At 34.1% G+C, this 23,055-nt stretch overlaps 1 protein-coding gene across 1 annotated transcript in view; it reads left to right on the top strand.

Moving 5' to 3' along the window:
• SP3 (Sp3 transcription factor) overlaps positions 1 to 23,055 on the top strand; it is a 47,101-nt gene that overhangs the window by 1,537 nt on the left and 22,509 nt on the right. The window contains exon 4 of the mRNA XM_032479713.1: positions 7,501 to 8,860. Coding sequence (XP_032335604.1) covers positions 7,501 to 8,860 — 1,360 coding nt within the window. The remainder of the gene's footprint in view (positions 1 to 7,500; positions 8,861 to 23,055) is intronic.

Raw genomic sequence — 23,055 nt, 5'->3', positions numbered from 1 at the left:
GCCCGCCTCCGCCGAGGCCCTGGGCCCGCCATCCCGGGCCTGCGGCGCGCCCGCCCGCCCAAAAGGCCTCCCCGGCGCCCGCGCCTTCCCCGAGACCGACTATCGCGCAGCCAGGGCGCCCTTTCCTGCTCTTTCGCATGCCTGTTTGGATCAGAAGCTAGCCCAGGCTTTCTCTAAATTGTCACTGCGGCACCTCCATCCAAATTCACTACAAAATGAAGTCTGAGAGGGTGGGGGTAGAGGACTCCAAAATGGATGTTTGAGCAGTTCGTATCAGTGCCGAAAACTCCTTCGCTGAACACTACAAAAATTTCAAGCACAGCCTATCGGCCATAGATAGTATCAACTGCAGAGGCAGTGTCTTTAGTTCCTAGTAGTTTTTGAACCCGGAGCTTTTTTCTTTTTTACTGGAAGTTACTAGATCTTACTGTTGAAATGTTAAATCGTTTAAAAAAAAGGATTGAAGGTTTATTCTTTGAATTACCGTTTTGTATACAAGAGTGAACAGTTCAACACTTTTTGAATGCTTTTTAAATGGCTATTCTACATTGTTGAATTTTACTTTTTGCAGATTACCTAAATTTGCAGTAATTTTTCATAAATGGAGTAAGTGACCGTTGAAATAGGCGAAGTTACTTAGTACTTTGGCTTTTGAAACTTAATATGAATACCAGTGTTAGAAACAAAAGTACATGTAAGGAATTATGTTTACATACTTACAGTTGAATTTGGTTGGCAAAGCTATATTTTCATTTTATTGTGATTGCTAGTCTGATGGGATATGGTGGGATTCTTTTTGTAGGGTTTTTTAGTTTGGGGCAGAGGGAGGAGCTGGCCAGTGTTACAATGAGGGCTTATTACAAATTAGCTAGAAACAGTCTTTAATAAAGACTGTTGTGAACTTCGTATTCGTTTTAATCTTTGCTGTTGTGTTTAACATGTAGATGTGTTAACTTATTAAAATATTTGAAACCTCCCCTATCATTTTTTTTAAGATGGATTATAGCATTGGCTTGCATAGTATTTTGAATTGTTACTGTAGACAAAAAGTTTGGTATAGTCTGCAGGAAATTCTTAGTATGCCAAGGCATTAAAAGTGAACCTAATAAGAAGCTGTATTACTGTTAAGTATTGTATTTGTAATTTTAGTACTTGAAATTATACTGTAGAGGGATGTGAATAGATTTAATGACTTAAAAGTGGTTTTAGGTTTTTGTGCTTTTGTCAGCAGACTAAAAATGTAAAGGCATAAAATTATGTTTGTAAGATGCGTTGTTACTTCTAAACAAATTTATGGATTGATACCTTTCTTATGAACTATATCCCTTTAGGTCCATAATGCCAAAACAAATAGTTTATCTTTAAAAAAAACACTTCATGAGTAAAGTTGCAAAGCAGATTGCTTCTATTTATCTTTTTTAAATTTCAAATAGAACAAAAAACTTTTTGTAAGTGCATCTTACCAAGTTTAGATACTAGTTTAGAGGTTGAGGGAGGGGAGAAATGAAGGAGGAAGTTACAGGAAAAAATATGTTTATGTACTGTTTATGTGAGTCTCACCCGGGGAATAGATTACTGTCTTCAGCCTTAACCTGCTGAGGCTATATACTTGTAGGGAAGTTGTTTCCATGCCTCTTCAGCTCCTCTTCTGCACTACCAAATCTCTACTGACATCACATTTCCCGCCAGATGAACATGAACCTGAATCAGTCAGAGCATTTTTCCCTTGTCTGTTTGGCACCTGTGCACAAAATTTTTCACTGAGTAAAATTAGTAAGACTGGCTTGAGTATGTTTGCCTTAGCAAATGGGACAGTTATTTTTCAAGCTGAAAAATGAATTTTAGACATGGACATCTCAGAAAATGAAAGAATTTAAGTGATTTCGTAGGGATTTTTTTTTCCCCACTTAAAAACATGCTTAAGTAATCTTACTTTAATTACTCAAATTACTGGGAATTATGATCAGTCTAAGGAGAGCTTTTTTTTGTGGCTGTACTTTCTAAAAATTTTACTTTGGGTCAATTCCACATATATAGAAAAGTTACAAAGGTAGAAATGAGAGTCACCTTGAACCCTTCACCCAGCTTCCCCTTATGTTAATATAACCAGGTTAAATTTGTCAAAACTAGGTAATTTACTATGATACAGTATTATTAACTAAACTACAGACTTTATTCTGATTTCACCAGTTTTTCCACTGATGCACATTTTCTGTTCCAGGATCCAATTCAGGATTGCATATAGTATTGTTGTGTTTAAAATCAAGAGGAAATTGCCTCCCCATCCCCTAATCAAGTGGAAATATACGTATAAACTGCAACTTTATACTAGTTTAGTTTGGTATTTTAGGATTAAAGGGGCATTGGAAAACCAATCAGCTGTTGCAGATTTGTTTTAAATATTTTCTATTTAGAATCTATTATAATGTGATAGGCATTCATCCTACATCCTGGCCAAGAATGTTTGGTTACCTTCAGTACAGTGCTGAATAGGTCATAACAAGGCAGTCTCACCTTGTCGTATAGCATGGCCTCTCAAAATTGATTTGATGGTAAGACTCCTTCGTACTTCATTATGAAAAGTTGTGTCAGTAGTTTTAGCAATAAATTAGGGAAAAAAAAGTAGACCTTTATGTGATTTTTTTTTTAATGTGTTTTATTGAGGGGGGAGATGATTAGGTCTGTTTATTTAATGGTGGTACTGGGAATTGAACCCAAGATCTTGTGCATGCTGAGCATGTGCTCTAGCACTTGAGCTATATCCTCCCCCCAAGTAGACCTTTACGTGGTATTATTTTGTCCAATTTACGTTTGTGTGAACTTGTGGATTATTAATTTGCTTATTTCATTTGTACTTTAGTGTAATAAACTGCACAAATAAATGTTATGAAAGGCATTGCCTGAATTTCAGTTTAACTTGTAAATTTAGTGAGGTATAAAGTGAATGATAGTTTATTTCAAAAAAAGGTTATTTTGGCTGTTACTTAAAATAAGACCAACACTGTCATAAGGAATTCATTGCACAGTTTTTTTGTTTTTGTTTGTTTTTTGCAGTCTGTGTTCTTTACTCTTCCTTTCAAGATTTTAAGGAACTTAAATACTTGCCGAAGAATGGTTCTTAGTTTGTTTCTACCTTAGCTTCACACTTGTACATGTTTTTAGCTATACTCCTTCCTTGCCTATTTCTGGCTTTTGTAAAGCCAGTTGTGTAAACTTGAGAGGTTAATAATACTTTCCAAATGCGATGTAATAAGTGGCTATGAATTTTTTCTTTATTCCCTTCCACAGGTATTATCTGAGACGATATCCTTGGGTCCTCCCCTCCCCCCTCCCATTTTATGTCTGGTTACAGTGGAGAATGCCTTTGTAATGAATTGCTATAGCAGCATCCCAGAGCTACTTAGTTGTGGTCTCTTTTACCATGTGATTATGTGTTTGTATACAGAGGGATACTGGGACTACCTTCAGTTACAACTTTTTACAATAATGCCAATGTCCATTTTAATTGCGGTTTTGTTAGTTGTCAATAAGAATATTAGAATTACTGAGAGAAACACTGGTGGATTTTCTTTTCAGTGTGTAAGCTTAATGTAGGTTATCTTGAACCTAAACCAAATACTAGTTCTTGTCTGGGTTGTGTGTTTTTATGTCTCTCTCCCTTTGTAGCCTAACATCAAATATTTTTACAACTTTTATCTGGTCTCAGGTGATTTTTAATTTATCTCTTGCTGGTATGCTGCTGATGAAATTTCTCTTGCAAGTGAAGTGAATGGTCTTAGTAGGCTTTGTAGTTTTGAAATATTTGGGGCTTATTCATTGTGGAATTGGTTTAAAATTGGTGTAGAAATTTTTATAGAAGACTGGTATCTCAAGGTCAGTTTTATTGATCCATTTTTCCTGTCACTTTCTTTGCAGTGATTTTAAAGTAAAATACTTTTATTCATTCAATAAATATTTATTGATCATTGTGCTACGCACAATTGTATGTTTTTCAAATCTGTCCTCATAATCTTAGTCATCATAAGGGTATTTTAGGATTTTGTAGTGTTTTACAGTTTATAAAGCTTAACACTTTGTTAGGTTCTTATGACCCTGCAAGGCAATATTTTTCCCATAAGGAAACTGAGTCTTGCTGTAAATGACACATAATTCCACAGTTCTAGCTAGAGCTAGAACCCATTATGAGTTTTTTCTTTTCTAGGATAATGTACTCCTCTTCTCTAGGCATTTATAGTCTTAGCTTAAATTGTGAAAGCCTAGTACTTTCTGATTTAGTGTTCATAAATATTTTTTGTATATGCTTTTCACCTTAGGTTTACTCAGAAAAGTTCAAATACATAATTTTGTCCTAGGTTTGGGGATTTCCCTTCGGTTAAGGGCCAGCATTGTTGGGAAAAGTGGTACTGTAGTTCATTTAACTTGTAGAGAAGGTGGTGCTTGGGTAATGTTTACTCAGACTTGTCATTTGAATAGTCATTTATTTTCAGGGAATTTCTTGAACTAGAAAGCTGTTCACTGATGGTTGAATATCTGCGCTTCTTATGATCTTGTTAAGAAATACTTTAGATGCCATTAATTTGACTTTTTATTTTAAGGATGAAAAAGAGACAAAATGCCAGTACAGTTGTCCCGTTGTAACTGGGTTCTGCGTCCTTGGAGGGCTATCTCTAGTACACCATTTTATGTAAGGGAATTGAGCATTGGGGGATTTTGGTATCCGCGGGGTCCTGGAACCAAGCCCCCGGGGACACTTAGGGATGACTGCATTGTAAAATTAATTTGTATCTGATATACTATATTTTTTGACATAAGTTGAAAAAATTGTAAGTTTAATGCTGGTCAGAAAAAATTCAAGGTCTATTCTCCAAAGGAGAAGAACCTTGAAAAGATAAGGATTGGATCTGAAACACTATACTTTAGTGTAGATTTCAGTATAAAGTATAGATTTAAATATCTTTACTCTACTTAAAATAACAAGAGACCGAAATGGAACGTGAATTGTACTCTACTAATGGGAAAAATGACTTAAGCTTGTAATTTCTATAGCAGACAGACGTTGAAGAATGATATGCAGCTTTAATGTCTGGTGCTTCACTTTAATCTTTTAAGTTTGATAAGTTTAAAAGTTTGTATTTAAAAGATAGAGCATTATTTTAGTTCATGCCTTGACATTTGTACTGGGTCCCACAGTTTCTCTGCCTTTATTGTCTTCTGCCTTTCAGTCTCCTTCATCGGGTCTTAGTTTATCTTTGTAAAGCACAGATCTGATTGCACCATTCACTTGTCTTAAAACCTTTTACAGCTTTTATCCACTATCTGTAGGATAAAGTTCAAACTCCTTAATAGGATCTACAGAGTTTACTGTAGGCACTGATAAAAATGTCTAGTCCTGTTCACCATTACTTTTTTCTCTGAATATGAGTTTTTTCTAGATCCTCTCTTGAACTCCAAACTACACATTATTCTTTAGTTTCTTTTTGTCTGTGACTTTATTATTTCTATATCTTATTAATATCTCTGTCTCTCTCCTTATTGCCCTCATTGAAGTCTTAAATTTTATTCAGGATTACTTTCAAAATCTCTTACGTGAAATCTTTTTTTTTCCCCCATCTTTCTGTGTTCCCCACAAGTGTTTCGATCATATGCCTAGTGCACACCACTATTCACATAGTAGTGACATGTATGTGTATGTCTGCTTGAATAGATTATGAACCATTTGAACATAGAGACTGTATGTCTCATGTACTCACCCATATATGCTTATTTCTTCTTGGCAGATATACTCACATGTCTTGATTTGAGTCATTAAACCGTGGTTCATCCATTGAAATACATACTCTCTAACTGTGTCTACATGAAAATTAGGTAGTGAATCTCTTTAAGAAACTTAGGTTCTTTTGGTTCTATAATATTTGTATTAAATTCTGTGGAATGGTTTATGTTGAGAGAACAGTATTTGTCTTAACCTCTTATAAAAAAAGTAGGTCACAGACGTCCTTTGAGAATATGATGAAACCCTAGATAACACCCCCTCACCCCACGCCCCCACTTTGTCAAAAAGTTGGTATGCTATTTTAGAGGATTCATAGATCCCTTGAACCCCAGACATGGATCCTAGGTTGAGAATTCTGGGGTAGATATGCTCATGTTTTCATTGTCTAGTGGTGTGTGGAGTTATAGGAAATCACATATAGTTCTAGAAGGAATTGGGATAGGAATGGCATTATTTTGATAGTGAGTAATTCATATAGGGTCTCATTCCCCATGTCCCAATTCCCACTGGTCTTAATGGGAGACAAGTATGGTATAGTATTTAAGGGCCTGGGTTCCAGAGTTAGACTGGTTTAGTTTTAAATCCTGTTTGGGCCTTTGATAGCTATGTGATTTTGTCCCTTATTTTCTCTTCTGTGATCACAATAACTACCTCATACCTAGTAGGAGTGTTGTAAGGAATAGATGATATAATCTTATAAACCCCTATCACGTTGCTTGGCATATAAAAGAATGGCTGAAATGTTAGACATTACTGTTACCATTCCCTTAGAAAGTATATCCTTTGACATTGATATGTTGGGTTTTATTGCTTTCTGCTTTCCTATGTTAGTATTTCCAGTCTTGTCTAATCCATAAAATACGGGGATATGGGGATGCCTGAGATTCTAACAGGTTACCGAATGCAAAATTGATATATCTGGCGTTCTGCTGCAAACTTAAATAGAGGTAGTAGGTAAAGCAACAGTCTGTATCCTCCAGCTTTTAGATTCTAGAAGAACCTTTTAAATGGGGTGACTTTGCAATGTGATCACAGAGCAGTAACCTTTCCTCATTAAAATTTTTTTGGGATCTAATTTTTTTTTTTAAAGTAGTCCATGGGAAAAGTGAAGAATTTGATGGCTTGCTAATGGAATCACCCTCACCATTTTACTCTGGACTACATGAATACATGCTAGGAAAGAGTAGCTTTAATTGTTTGATTTAAAGTTGATAGTAATATACAGATCTTAACTTTTTCTACTCAGATAACTTGATGACACTGCTCTAATAATGTTTATTTTTTGTACACAAATATAATGCACCTGATTTAGTGATATGTTTTTAGAGGGTTTTATACTTTATTGAACTCTCTTCAGTGTTTGAAGTATGTTTGGTTTGAGCTGTCTAATCTTTTCTAGCTACTTCTACTTTTATTTATTTTTACTTTATAGCGTTAGAGATCATAGGTGAGGGATTAGAAAATCAGTTTATGGTCATAAAATAAAGAATATTCTAATTGAATTTTCTTTCCTACTCAAATAGCACGGTTATCTTTGCAATAACAAAATTGGAAATGATAATTATTGTGGTTTATATAGTACTTCCGTATTTGAACTCTGTTTTGCTACTAGGAAGCCTTTCATTTTCAGGTGGTAGGATTTATATCAGTTTTTAGAGATTTTTGAGGATTGGATCAAATATACCACAAATACATATCACATAACATTTTTTGTTTTCTTCATCCAGACAGGTGATTTGGCTTCTGCACAGTTAGGAGGAGCACCAAACCGTTGGGAGGTTTTGTCAGCCACACCTACAACTATAAAAGATGAAGCTGGTAATCTAGTACAGATTCCAAGTGCTGCTACTTCCAGTGGGCAGTATGTCCTTCCCCTTCAGAATTTGCAGAATCAGCAAATATTTTCAGTTGCACCGGGATCAGATTCATCAAATGGTACAGTGTCCAATGTTCAATATCAAGTAATACCACAGATTCAGTCTTCAGATGGTCAGCAGGTTCAGATTGGTTTCACAGGCTCTTCAGATAATGGGGGTATAAATCAAGAAAGTGGTCAAATTCAGATCATTCCTGGCTCTAATCAAACCTTGCTTGCCTCTGGAACACCTCCTGCTAATATCCAGAATCTCCTACCGCAGACTGGTCAAGTCCAGGTTCAGGGAGTTGCAATTGGTGGTTCATCTTTTCCTGGCCAAACCCAAGTAGTTGCTAATGTGCCTCTTGGTCTTCCAGGAAATATTACCTTTGTACCAATCAATAGTGTCGATCTAGATTCTTTGGGACTCTCGGGCAGTTCTCAGACAATGACTGCAGGCATTAATGCTGATGGACATTTGATAAACACAGGACAAGCTATGGATAGTTCAGACAATTCAGAAAGGACTGGTGAGCGGGTTTCTCCTGATATTAATGAAACTAATACTGATACAGATTTATTTGTGCCAACGTCCTCTTCATCACAGTTGCCTGTTACTATAGATAGTACAGGAATATTACAACAAAATACCAATAGCTTGACTACTACTAGTGGGCAAGTCCATTCTTCAGATCTTCAGGGAAATTATATCCAGTCGCCTGTTTCTGAAGAGACACAGGCTCAGAATATTCAGGTTTCTACAGCACAGCCTGTTGTACAACATCTACAACTTCAAGAGTCTCAGCAGCCAACCAGTCAAGCCCAAATTGTGCAAGGTATTACACCACAGACAATCCATGGTGTGCAAGCCAGTGGTCAGAATATATCACAACAGGCTTTGCAAAATCTTCAGTTGCAGCTGAATCCTGGAACCTTTTTAATTCAGGCACAGACAGTGACTCCTTCTGGACAGATAACTTGGCAGACATTTCAAGTACAAGGGGTCCAGAACTTGCAGAATTTGCAAATACAGAATACTGCTGCCCAACAGATAACTTTGACGCCTGTTCAGACACTCACGCTTGGTCAAGTTGCAGCAGGTGGAGCCTTGACTTCAACTCCAGTTAGTCTAAGCACTGGTCAGTTGCCAAATCTACAGACAGTTACAGTAAACTCTATAGATTCTACTGGTATACAGCTACACCCAGGAGAGAATGCTGACAGTCCTGCAGGTGAGTCTGGCTTAAGTCTTGTCATGCCATAAATAAGTTTAGTGATTTGTTAATTTATAAGGAAACTTTTGCTTTAGGTGTTTATCAGCATCTGGCTATCTTTAAAGATTATGATACATTTCCTTATGTCTTTATGAAAAGTCACCATCAAATGTGTTCCATATATTGTTCTTCACTGAAAGTTTGTAGTTTTTGAAGTCAAGGATTCATTTCTCTATTATGACAGTTACATTTGTAGTTTTTCATCACTCAATTTTATATATGTTTTCACATCTGATTAATATTGTCAAGCATTACAAAATTTTTATTTGGCAGGTAAGGTGTCTTTGCTGTCCTTGGTGTGATGTAAAGTAAATGTTTTATGCATTATATTTAGTGGGCAGTCAGGTTGGCACAGTGAAAACATGGTACTGGGAGTGGGTGCTGTTTATGCTGTCTCGCCCACTAGCTAGCTGTATGGTTTTGGCTAAGTTCCTTTTTCTCTTGCAAACTCAGTTTTCTCATCAGGTAAAATGGGGTTGTTGGACTAGGTAACTATATCTAGGGTAACCCAAACCTAAAATTCTTTGATTCTGTGATAGTTTATTTTTACAAGTGTGAGGTGAGCCTTAAACTCAGCTATGTTAGGTATATTATTGATAGTATGGGTAGAAATTTGAGAAGTCTACTCTTTGTTGTGTAAGAATTAAATAATACAATTTTAAAAGAGATAGTATTATCATTACCTTATTAATGTTATTTATTTAGATAATGTTTTATCAAATATTTTGTTGTGTACTAAATCCTTACTTTCTTATACTTTGCTATTTGGTTTTTGGGGAAATTTTGCTATTATAACCTTCCACTGAGTCAGTGATTCCAAACTCTTAAATTGGTACGCTTGGATTTAATTTATTGAGGTAATGGTATTACCTTTTTTCTTTTGAGAAAATTGCGATATCTAGAAAAGTGGAATTGTCTTGAAGCCTCAGATTTGTACTTGGATAGTCTTTAATTGCATTTAAACTTTCTGAAGCCATGGTTTAGAGCAGCAGTTCTTGAAGTGTGGTCTGTGGACCTCTAAGGATCCCTGAGACCTTCTCAGTGGTCTTATGATGTCAAACTGCTTTTCATAATATTAGTAAAATTATTTGTGTTTTTTGTTGTGTTGACATTTTCTCTGATGGTAGTCAAAACTACTGTGTCTTAGCACAAATTAAAGCTGTGATACCAAACTATACTAGCAGTTGTATTCTTTATGACCATGCTCTTGCAGTTAAAGAAAAACGCTAGCTTCACTGAAAAATGACCTTGATGTACCAGTCAAAATAGTTATATTTACTAAATCTTGACCCTTGAATGCTGCATGTCTTTTTAAAAATAACAGCTTTATTGAAATATAATTCACATACCATAAAATTCACTCTTTAAAGTATATAATTTAGTAGTTTTTAATATAGTCACAGACTTGTACAGCCATCACCACTGTCTAATTTTAGAGCATTTACAGTATCTCCCCCAAACCCCATACCCATTAGCAGTCACTCCACATTCTCCCCTCCCCTTTGCTCCTGGCAACCACTAATCTACTTTATGTCTCTTTGGATTTGCTTTTTATTTCGTATCAGTACAATCATACAATACATGGCTTTATGTGTCTGACTTTTCATTTCATCTGTATCATAGCCTTTATTAGTACTATATTCCTTTTTGTGGTTAAATAATATTCCATTAGGTGGATATACCACATTTTATTCATTTATCTGTTGATGGACAACATTTCCATTTTTTAGCTACTAAGAATAATGCTGCTATTAACATTTGTGTAGTTTTTTGGTATGGACATGTTTTTGTTTCTTTTAGGTATATACTTAGAAGTGGAATTGCTGGGTTGTATGTTTAACATTTTCAGGAACTGCCAAACTTTCCAAAGTGACTATACCATTTTACATTCTCACCAGTAAAAGGGTTCCAATTTTTCTACATCGCTACCAACACTTATCATTATCCTCCTTTTTGATTTTAGCCATACTAATAATGAGTGTGAAGTGGTATCTCATTGTGTTTCTGATTTGCAGTTCCTGCTGTATTTCTGTATTCTTTGTGACAAAATGGGAAGTGTACTTTAATAAAGCACTTCTGCTACATACCAAAATAAGATGATTGTCTTTGAAAAATACATATATATATATATATTTTTTTCAGTTGAGCAATTGTGTGAGTTACAAGCTGAAGTAGGTGCTATTTTCATGAAACATGTTTTACTTGAAAGACTAACGGACAAACTATGGTTATTAAGAGGCTTGTGTATTTAAGTGACAGATACTTTCTTAAAAAGATACTTTCTTTAAAAAAAATGAATTAAATGAGCCTGTCCCTTAAAGGAAAAATTCCTGACTGCTACCAATAATAAAATTTGGGCTTTCCAGCAAAAATTAGAATTTTGGAAAACTTGAATCTACTACTATGAACTTGAAAACTTGTTAATAATTAAATACTTTTCTGATGAAATGGACAGTGATATTAATATTAATAAGTAGGATTTTTTTGGATACTGTACTATAATGAAAAATGCCAACATTTGGAAGATCTTTATGATAACTCAGTGAACCAGTGGTTTTCAAATGACCAACTCATGTTACAGAATCATGGATGAGTAAAAGATCCATTCAGATTTCGAGATTTCAACTGACCCTTAAGGAACTACCACTTGTAATTTGTATAGTATCAAAGAATACCCACAGTCGGCTGAAAGGCTGTCAGATTACATCTTCCTTTTCCAGGCACATATCTTTGTGAGACTGGGTAGTCTTCATATGCTTCAGCCCAAACCACATATTGCAACAGATTGCAAAAGCAGATATGAAATTCCAGTTGTCTTCCTTTAACCTAGATGTTAAAGAGATTTGCAAAAATGTGGAACATGGCCTCTCTTCTCTTTAAACTTTTTTGTATATTTTTAGAAAATTGTTTTTCGTAAAATACTAATTTGTGTTGACATGTAATGGATTTTTTATTTTCAAATGAATTAAAAAATGAAAAATTTCTCTTCTAATTCCTAATACAGTAAATACTAAAATATATACCCTACATGAATAAAAGCTTCTTAGGGACCTCAGTAAATTTAAGAGTTTAGAATGAGTCCTGAGACCAAAAAGTTTGAGAATACTGGTAGAATGACACACTTCTGAAGAATGACACACTTCTGAAGACAGTGGATAGTTTTTAGAAACTAGTTTTTAAAGCTTACACAAAGTTAAAATTATGGAGATTATATATGTTAGAAAAACACCTCTAGAGAATTGATCTGTGATTTTGTGATTTATATTGGTCATGAAATTAGTTTGACATAAAGTACCAAGTGCTCAGTACAGTGATTTATTTCCAAAATACTAATACACTGGCAACACTGTTTGAATTAAATATAAAATTGAATTTTTAGGGTGATAATTTATTAGTTTCTTGAATGTTGGCAAGGAAGGGTAAAATAAAGAAGCACTCCAGAAGACCATTCAGTTAGAGTTTTTCCCCCAGTTTTAAAGGAATGATGAAAGGACTTGAGAAAACAAAAGTTAAAGAGAATGAAAATTAAAATGCTGTGTAGTACACAGCAGCATATTTAGAAATAAAAACCAGGAAATTGTAATGTGGGGATAATTTGGTAATAGGAAAACTATACCGTGGTGTACTGTCTTAATTGACAAGAAGGAAGAAATTATTTTAGGATGTGTTTTATGTGAAAATCAGAGTGAAAAAGTTTTGTCTGTATTAAAGCATAGTTTGCCCAGATGAAATGTTTAAAACTTTGACACCGTTGGTTTGTATTTTCCTTTTTGGTGAGTATGGAAATAATATAACAAATTTCCAAAATAAGTGAAACCACACTTTTTTTTCAAGCAGGGCTCTGAAATTTCTTTGACTTTTTTTTTTTTTAAAGCTCTCCTTTAACAAAAATGACCTCTATTCCAGCCTGTTTTAAGAGGTGAATCTGACTCTGGGCCTCTCATGAGGGGTATGTTTAGTGCCTTTTATCCTTTAGAAACCAAACACCCATCTTCCTTATTGGACCTGAAGCAACAACCCCATTCTCACTCCTTTTATTTCTTCTGTTCCTTGCCCACTGAGAAATGCATGCTGTTTTTGAAATTTAGTTTTTACTTTGTCCACCATTTGCTATGTATTTGAAACTGAGTGAGAGGAGACAAAGTATGAATTTACGTTATCTTTCTAACATCTTTTCAAGTCGGAAAATTTCCCCCAAATTCAAGCCAAGAGTTATTCAGTTTCTCAAATTTTAGTTTTCTATGAGATTTTGACTTTATCCTTTAAGAGTGGACATACTTAAAACTTGGTATCATATACATTTTTGAATATTGTCATAATTATACTGCTTGTATAGTTTTTTTTTTAATCCTGTTTAACTTTTAGCTGCTTTTTTTTTTTTTGTAGGATGAGCATATCTGTTAAGCATTTAGGTCAGGAATTATATCCTACTTAATTATCTATTAATACAAATAAAAAGACCCCACATGAGAAAGAGCTGGGAGTCGGATTCTCTGCTTAAAACCAAGATCTGGAGTAGGGTTCCTTTTTGTAGAGGAAAGCTTTGGGGGAAAAAAAGTTTGTTACTGTCTCTTACTCCAAGGTATGACTTAAATGAGGATGTACACTTAACAGAGATGAGAAGAGGACATAGGGAAATAGGAGGACATCAAGACAGTCCTGAAATCAGCTTCTGAACCAGTCTAAGCCATTGAGCTGTTAGTTCAACGTCTAGATTTATGGTATCTCCAATATTACCTCTAAAGCCTGGATCTGCACTAGGGTGAGAGAGACTTGGTGGAGACACTTGCAGAAATGCCAAGCATGGGGATGTAATGCAGAGAGAAAAAATTTGTACTCATTGTAAGCCTGAAAACCAAAATTCCAAATTTCATCAATTTTGCCTTCATCATGTAAGATAGCCAATAAAATCAACAATCAGGAGATGAATTCATGTCCGTTTTAAAGAAAGATAATTTTAAATTCTGTTAAAGACTTTAAAATCAGTATGTTTATAACTGCCAGTGAAATAAAGGAAGCTGTAGCATCTTTAAAAAAAGAAGTGGAACAAAAAGGTAAGATGTGTAAAAGGAACAACCAGAAATCCTAGATAGGAGAAACATTTCATTGATTCTAAGATACATATTGTTTAACATTTTAATATTTCTGAGATCTGAGTATATCTTACAGTCTGTGGCACATCAGTGTTTAATTTACAGTGCTTTTTCTTTTTTTTACTGGTAGTGTGTTTTGTTAGCATTGTCTTAAATTAGATGAAATAGGAAAATTTGGGGAGACAAACAGGAGACCCTTAGGCTGAACATAGAAAAAAATGATTGAATAGTAAAATACTAAGGAATTTACCCAGAATATAGCTTAGAGATGACAAGCAATCAAGAGACTTGAAAGATAGATTGAGAGTCACCAACACAGAAATTTCAGAAAAAGAAAATAGAATGAATGGCAAGAGAAGCAGTATTTGATGAGATAATGGCTGAGAATTTTCTTGTGTTGAAGATACGTAGTCTGCAGATGAAAATTTTGCTTCAAGTTCACCCCTGTCTTAAACTAAAATTATGGAGAAAGAGAGGTGATCTTGAATTTTAACAGATAGAAAGGGCAAATTGCTAGCATAAAATTAGATCTACCAACTTCTTACCAGCCACACATATTCCAGAAGGTCAGGTAGTAAATATCTTTATGTACTGAGAGAAAATAACCAGCAGCCAAGAATTCTATAGCGGTTAAAATCCTACTCAAGAGTTAGAATATAATGAAGACATTTAAAATAATCAAGGACTGAGAGTTTATTATTCAAATACCCTTATGAAACTACTGAAGGATTAAGTAGAGAAATAGACCCAGGTGAAATGAGGGCATAATAGTGATTACAGTGGGTAAAAATTAATAATTTAACTGACAGTAAAATAGTAGTAACTTTAAAAGTTACAGAAAACTTTAGAGATACACAAAAACAGAAATGTATAGTGAACCTTAATGTAACCACCTCCCAGCTTCAACCATTATCAACATTTCTGCCGTTCTTCTTTCCTCTATTCCCAGCATTTAAAATTTTACTCTTGCTGGAGTATTTTAAAATAAATTTCAGACATTGTATCATTTTACTCAAAAATGCTAATGGAGTGAGTGATTCTCAGTGTGTGGCCTGGGAGTCCCCAAGACTTCTCATAGGGGTCCCTGAGATCAAAGTTATTTTTGTAATGATACCAAGATGCTATTGTATTTTACTTTCACCTCACGGATGGAATTTTTCAGAAGTTTTATCACAAATCATATGTGATAAGATGATACATTGAACACAGAAGCAGATAGGAAGATCTAGCTGGTTTTTTAAATTGAAGTATATCTGATTCACAAAATTGTGTTAGTTTCAGGTGTACAGCAGAGTGATTGAGATATACATATATATCCATTCTTTTTCAGATTCTTTTTCATTATAAGTTTTTACAAGATACTGAATATAGTTCCCTGTGTGTAGGTCCTTATTGTTTACCTGTTTTATGTATAGTAGTATGTATCTGTTAATTCCAAACTCCTAATTTGTCCCTTTCCCCTTTGGTAACCATAAGTTTGTTTTTTATGTCTGTGAGTCCATTTCTGTTTTGTAAATAAGTTCATTTATATCGTATTTCTTAGATTTCACATATAATTAATATCATATATTTGTCTTTCTCTGACTTAACTTCACTTAGTATGATCTAGCTACTTTCTAAGAAGCCAGATATTAAAGATAATTCGCCAAATTGTCAAACTATTCTTACTAATTTTTAAAAAAATGTGTTTTTGGTAACGAGATGTTACTTACGTTAACACTTAATGAATTTGTTACTTTAAAGTTAATAAATACACCCTTTTAATTTTTCCAGTTTTGATTCCTAATATGGTAAATATTATGTAAAACGTATGTAAACAAAGACTCTTTGAAATCCTCAAATTTTTAAAAAATTGATTTTTTTCTATTTTTTATAAAGACAATTTACATATAATAAAATTCACTGTAAAATTTTAGTGTGCAATTCTGCAGTTCTGTTAACTGCACACAGTCGTATAGTCACCACCATAATTAAGATATAGTGTCATTTTATCACTCTTCATTCCCACATGCCACTTCATAGTCAACCATTCTCTTTCACCCTTGTTCTCTGGCAAATAGATGTAGCTCACATAACAAAAACCCCTTGAAGTCCTCAGTAATTTTTAAGACTTAAAATGATCCTGGTATCAAAATGTTTGAGAACTGCTGTGCTAACGAATAAGGATTTTAAGAAACATAACCACAGTACCATTATTTACAATACCGTAAATTTATAGTAATCTCTTAATATTATGTAATATCCTTATTTAGTGTTCTCCAAGTGGTTAAAAAAATGTCTTTTTAGAATTGATCAAATTAGGATTCAGATAAGGATAGTGTCTTTTATTGGTTCATGTGCTTCCAAGTCTTAGCTTTTCAAATAATGGTTTTAGTAGCTTTTCATTGTTGTCATTTGGATTCATTATTTCATTAAAGTTTGCAAAATGATTTTTTAATTTTCTCATTTTGTGTTTGTAACTGATTTTTCTGAAAAGAACCTTCCCTTGTTAGCTCTCTGGTTACCACGAAAGCACATTTGTACAAGAAAGGATAAACTATTAAACCCATCCCTTGTATTTATCTGTTTTCAGAATGAGTTGATGTCTTAGCTGCCTTCAGACATTCTCTGCATTTTTTTAACGTATCATTATAAGCTCATTTTTTTTATGTGTGTTTTAATACATGGAAGTCATCATTCTTGGTAGTTAATATTTATATTGTTAGGAAATGGAATGCTCAGCATGAAAAAATTAGGGGTGTGGAACTGGTGGGGTTGGTTTCTTGGGTAAAGAGTGTCATTTTTAGGAAGATTGTCTTTATAGAGAATAGTTTTAGCCTTTTTACATCAATTTATAATATGGATATAAGTAATTATCAAGAGAAAAAAATGCAATTATATATTTTTTTTAATTAAAACTATTTTTTGGAACAGTTTCAGGTTCACAGCAACATTAAAGAGAAGGTACAGAGATTTCCCATATACCCCTGCCCCAACACATGCATAGCCTCCCTTATTATCAACATTCCTCATCATAGTAGTACATTTGTTATAACTGATGAACCTACATTGATACATCATAAACACACAAAGTCCATAGTCTATATAATAAACTCTTGGTATTGCATATTCTAACAGTTAGATAAATGTATAATGACATATATCCATCATTATGATATCTTACGAAGTATTTTTACTGCTCTGAAAATCCTGTGTTCTCTCTATTGCAAAAATGCAATTTTTAACTTCTAAACTTGGGAAAGAGGTAGAAAATTATCAATCCAACAGAAAATAGGAAAGAAGTGTAGTAAAGAAAAAGTAATAGCAGATGTAGAAATTCAGGACAGTCCTGACAAGGAAACAGGAAAAAAAAGTACTAGTAATCCCATAGCCAGTAAAGTTGTTAAGTTACTTGCGAGTATTCTGCTGTATAATCTTCCAGTCTTTTTTCTGTGCTGATTGTGTGTCTTTATAAAATTGGGGTCATGTACACAGTAGCTTTATAACTTTTTTCCAAACAATATATTATGTGCATTTCCCCACATCATTAGTTTTCCACATAATTATTTGGTTTTATTACCTAAGTGTATTTGTGTGAGTATTTCATGATTTAAGTAATCCTCTATCATTAGGTATTTAGGTTATTTCTCATTTTTACCTGTTACATAAAAATCTTTCTCATTATTTCCTTATACAGAAGTTTTTGAGGCTTTTATAAATATTGCAGAAACACTCTCACCAGCATTGTATATGAGTATGGGTTTTTTTTGTACTCCGATATCATTTTATCAAATGGCACAGTTTGGGGATGGTATAAATACAATCAAATACATTCATTTAGTATTGGGGAACTTGAACATTTTTGTATATTTATTGACTGTTTGTGTTTGGTCAGTTCCCTTTAATGTTTTTTGCATGTTTTTCCCCCACTACTGATTTGTAAGAAAAATTGTTTTTTTTTTTTTTTTTAAAGACATCTTTATGTGTGAGGGACATGAGTCTTGCCACATACCACAGATATTTTCTCCATTTATTTGCCATTAAGTATGGTCAGTGGTGAGTTTTAGTACATGTAAGTTCTTACTACACTTTTTTTTGAGTAAAATAAGTTAGAAACTTTGAACCATATTTTTGAGCTTAGTTTTATATTGATTTACAAGTCATCTAATGCAATTCAACAGTTTGTGCAAGAAATTAGGAATTTCGAATAATTTCTATGACTGGAAAAATACCTAGAATACATTATGTGTCTTTTAAAATAAATCATTTTAATGTATGTCTTTGGTCATACTTGTTATTTTCTTAGTATTCTATGGAAAATTGGTGCTCACAGATCCATGAAATCCCTTGAGGATGGTCCTTACAGAAATATCCATTTAATTTAATATTGGTAAATATAGTGACAGTATTATTGTCATATGGTACATATCATACCTTTGGTATATGTAATACCAGTATTTTGTATCTATGTGATTTAAACCATGGAATCTTAGGTCATCTAACTCAGCTCATTAGATACATCTTCAACAAATGGCTGCTCAGTGTCTGTTTTAAAATACTTTTTCTCTTTATTTTCTGAAATAGTATATGAATTTTTATATTAAATTTATATTATATTTATGATTAACCAAGTTTACCCCATAATGTAGTAATAATGTAAATTAGAATTCTGGATGGACACAACAGATTGGAAGTCATGTAATGTGTGATTTTCATTAGTATGCTTTTTTGATACATTTTTCTATAGTTCTATATTATTTTTAATCTAAGAGAATAACTTTATTAGAGCTAGTCTTTAACCTGCTTGGTCATTTTAGTGGTTCTTGGCGACAGATTTTTGTATCCAACTTTAGTTTGTGGGAGGGTACCTGACATGGGACAATTCATAAATCTGTCTCATAAACTCTCCTCTGATGAATAGTACCATCATCTTGCCAGCAACTTAGATTAAAGAAGTCAGTCATCATTCATTGAGTCAACAAGTGTTTGAGGTATACTACAGTTTTCCAGGTAATGATTTTTAGGTTCTTTGCAACAGTAAAAGAGACAAAAGTCCCCACTCTCATACCTTTTGTATTTTAGTGGATGAAGACAAGTAAACACAGTAATTTTATATAATTAGTGTTTAAAAAACAGAATAGGGTTATGGAATGGTAGGGAATATGGAAAAAGCATGGAGGATGGTGGTTATTTTAGGTAGGATGGTTAGAAAATACCTCCTTATAAGGAGGTAAAATAGAAATTCAGATCTGAACATTGAAAAAGGAGACTTACTGAGATATGGAGGAAAAGGTAATGAACAAAAGTGGCTGGCGTTTAGTGAATGGGAGGAGTCAGAAGATGAGATTGGAAGTAGGCAGGGGCTAGATGATAAGACCATGGTAAGGACATTGAAATTTTTTTTTTTAATGTGAAAACATTGGAGGGTTTTGAGTAAGGACATGACATCTTAAGTTTTCAAAACATACCTGGGACATTAGCAGGCAAGGCTGGGTGTCAGGGCTGGGGGTCAGGGCTGAGGGTCAGGGCTGAGATGACAAGAGTAAGCGCAAGGCTAATGCAGTAATAACAGGTAAAAGAAGATAGTTTGGCTAGGCTAATAATAAGGAAAGTCTGGAAGGGGTTGGGTAAAGGGAGAATTAAGACTTCTGTGGTAGCTTTGTTAAATTTGAGCTACCTAGTAGATATCCAGGTGGATGGTTTAGGTTAACAGTTGGGTATCAGAATCTGGAGCTCAGGTTGGGCTAGAGATAAAATTTTGGGAGCCATCAATGTAGATAGATGTGACTAGATGGAAAAATTTGGGTCATAGCTTTTTAACATTTGGGTGTATGGTAGACTCTCACAGGGAACTTTTAAAAAATTCCAAAAACTTGTGTTCACCTTCCTCCTAATTCTAAGTTAATTGCTCTGCATTAGGCCTAGGAAAGATGTATTTTAAAAGCCCCTAAGAGATTTCTGAAGTGCAGCTGGTTTGAAAATTAGTAACTTAATAGGGAAAGAATATAGATAAAGAAGAGAGTGGAAAATACTATCATTCTAGGCCTCAAATTAAGTTTCTAGATTTTTTTCAGATGCAGTGTCTAGTACAGAATCAAAGGTAATCAGGCACATGAGGAGGTGATGTGCCATAAATTAGAACCAGTAGAAACATCAGACAACAGAAATAACACTTACTGGAACTTTAGATACCAAAAGTAGGCTAAAACAGCTGTTTTTACTATGGTCTAGGAGATAAAAGTCAAGCTTGAAAATTTTTAACAAAGAGTTGGAGACTATAATAAAAATGACATGGCAGATTTGTAAAAGAATCAAATACAAATTCAGGGACTGAAACTTAAAATGACCAAAATTGAGGAAATCCTTGCTGAATATGAGGACATTTTCGACATTTTAGAGAGCTACAAGTAGAGGAGGAGTCAGTAGAGGAAACAGAAGGCACTTCCAGCCAAGAGTGATACCTTGGAAGCCAAGTGAGTAAACTGCTTAAAGGAGAAGTCCTTAACTTTTCAGATATTGTGGAGGGTACATAAGATGATAAAGAATGGGAATCTAGTTGTTGGTAACAAGTGGTTCCAGTGGCATGTTGGGGAGAAAAGCCTGAATTGAGTGATTTAAAAGGAGATGAAGAGGAAGTAGCAATAGTAATTACAGTAATTAATGTTTTAAGAATTTTTTCTGTTAAGAATGTTGAAATATAGGACATTGTAGTTGGAGGTAGGCTTGAGGTCAAGGTGGGCTTTCTTGGGAAAGTCTCAATAAAGAGTAAGAAATTGATGATACAGGAAGAAGATATAATAGAGGAAAATTATTAAGAACATGAGCTAGATGAAATACAGGACACAGGTTTAGAGGTTGACCACAGAGTGGGGATAATCATGTTTTAACAGGAAGGGCACAGGATAGAGCTTTGCAGATGCAGTTATGTTGGTAGGAAGAGAAGGGCATTTTTGTCAGATTGCTTCTAATTTCCTTTTGTAATAAGAAACAGAGATGGGTGAGGAGGACAAGTGTTAAAAATTTAAGAAGGAAGAAGGCATGAAATGGTCATCTGAGAAAACTGGAAAGTGAAATTATTGGTGAGACATAGAATTGCAGGAGTAATTAGCACAGTTGTTTTTTCTCCAGTTACGTTTAGCTGTTTGTATGCAGATGCAGGGTTAACTCTTCCCTGTTTCCTGGTTGGGAGTTCCAGTTCCTTTTGGTTTTATCTCTGCCAGTTTTTTTGATCTGTTCTTCCTGTCCATTCTTGTTTTATTAGTCTGGCTTTTATTGTTCTCCTAGGCTATTGTTATAATAGTTAATTTGCTTTTCATGCTTCTAATCTTTCCTCTTTCCAGTGCATTTAAAATTCTTTATGGAAAATTTATTTCTTCAATAAGTGATACCTGCACAAGGCATACATTCAAAAAATATGTGAAAGAACACTCATTAAGGAGTTAGTCTTTTTCTCTCCTTATCTAAACCCCTCTGTTACTCTCCCTAGAGGTAGTCATTATTGCCAGTTTTTTTTTTTTTTAACTATGTAATATCTCTGGCGGAAGGATACATTTACAAACATTACCATCCATGTATATTCTCTGCCAGTCTCTGAAATTGTACTCATTCTTCTACATTAAAAGTTTTTATGTTGGATCTCTTAGTATTACAAGAATAGAGCTATCTCATTCTTAGCAAGGGCAGTGACAGTATTCTGTTGAACAAATATCTTGTCATTTAATAAGATCCTTATTGATGGGTATTTATATTCAGTCTTACTTCAGATTATACGGCAGTGGATATCCTTATATACATATTTTTTTCCTCTTATGGAAAGTATGTATATCTTAAGAATACATGTAGAGATTATGTATTTTTTTAATTTTGGAAGATATTAGTAGTTGTTCCAGTATATACTTTACATCAGTTACCTTCCCTAAACACAGATCTTCTTGTTGCCTTCTTTAAAAATCTTCACTGGCTCTTCCAATGCCTTTATTTTTTATTTCAGCTGTATTGAGGTATAATTGACACATAAAATTGTATTCTTTGCCTTTAAATTGAACATTATTGAGTCTACCAATATGTATACAGTTCAGAGTTCCAATACCGGGCATACAAAGATGAATAAGATACTTCTTGCACCAGAATTGTTCATACTCTGAAGATAAGACCAGGGATTTTCAATCTCCACATTATTGATATTTTAGACCTGATAATTCTTTGTTGTGGTGGCTGTCCTTTTCATTGTAGGATATTTAGCAGTATCCCTTACTAGATGCTGGTTGGTCCCCAACCTCTTCATTCGTGACACTAAAAAAAATGGCTCCAGACATTGCCGTATGTTCGCTGGAGGGCAAAATCTCCCCTCCTTTCTTTGAGAACCCATTGGGTTAGGCAGTCATGTAGAAGATTCTAATGTAATGTGGTAAATGGTATACTAACATTGAACTACAGTTAGGAACAGAGAAGAGTAGAGAAGTAACCTTTGAGTTGACATCTTTCAAGGCTTAGCTCAGATACTACCTCATCCCATAGCCTTTCTTGATTCCTGCCTGCTTTAAATTTCTGCTTTTTAGTTGCACTTGTTCCTTTTCTATTATAGTTAACATAATTGTCTCCTTTTGGAATTCAGCAATCATTTCTTATTCATCTTTCTATCTCTGTGCTTTTTGTTGAGAATGAACAATGAAATATCAGTAATAGATACAGAATAAACATAGATTTGTGTGGCAACATATAATGGAAATTTTACCTGTTTACCTCTGAAATAATTTTGTTCAGTTATGTGAGATGCCTGGTACTTGTTTATTTTGTATTACTTCCAATTGTGTAATTGTGTTAAATTTATAGCTTTTTAAAGGTTCTTGATATTGAGAGTTATATTTTAGAAACCAACTTGCAAACCTATGGGAGAAAAAAACCAAGAGAAGCAGAAGGAATTTTAGATTTAGTCTTGTCTGCATATGAGGAGATTTAGAAGAATTAAAATCCAGAGGCGTGGAAGATCAAAGAGAGTTCTGGCTATGTCAGGGAAGATTTTATGGAAAAAGGAGAACTTCAGTAGAGGAATCTAGATTTCTGTAGGTAGAAAGATCAGGG

This window comes from Camelus ferus, chromosome 5 (assembly GCF_009834535.1).
Source record: "Camelus ferus isolate YT-003-E chromosome 5, BCGSAC_Cfer_1.0, whole genome shotgun sequence".
NCBI classification, from domain to species: Eukaryota; Metazoa; Chordata; class Mammalia; order Artiodactyla; family Camelidae; genus Camelus; species Camelus ferus.
Note: the sequence above shows the minus strand (reverse complement) of the source record. Positions and strands in the feature narration are given on the sequence as shown.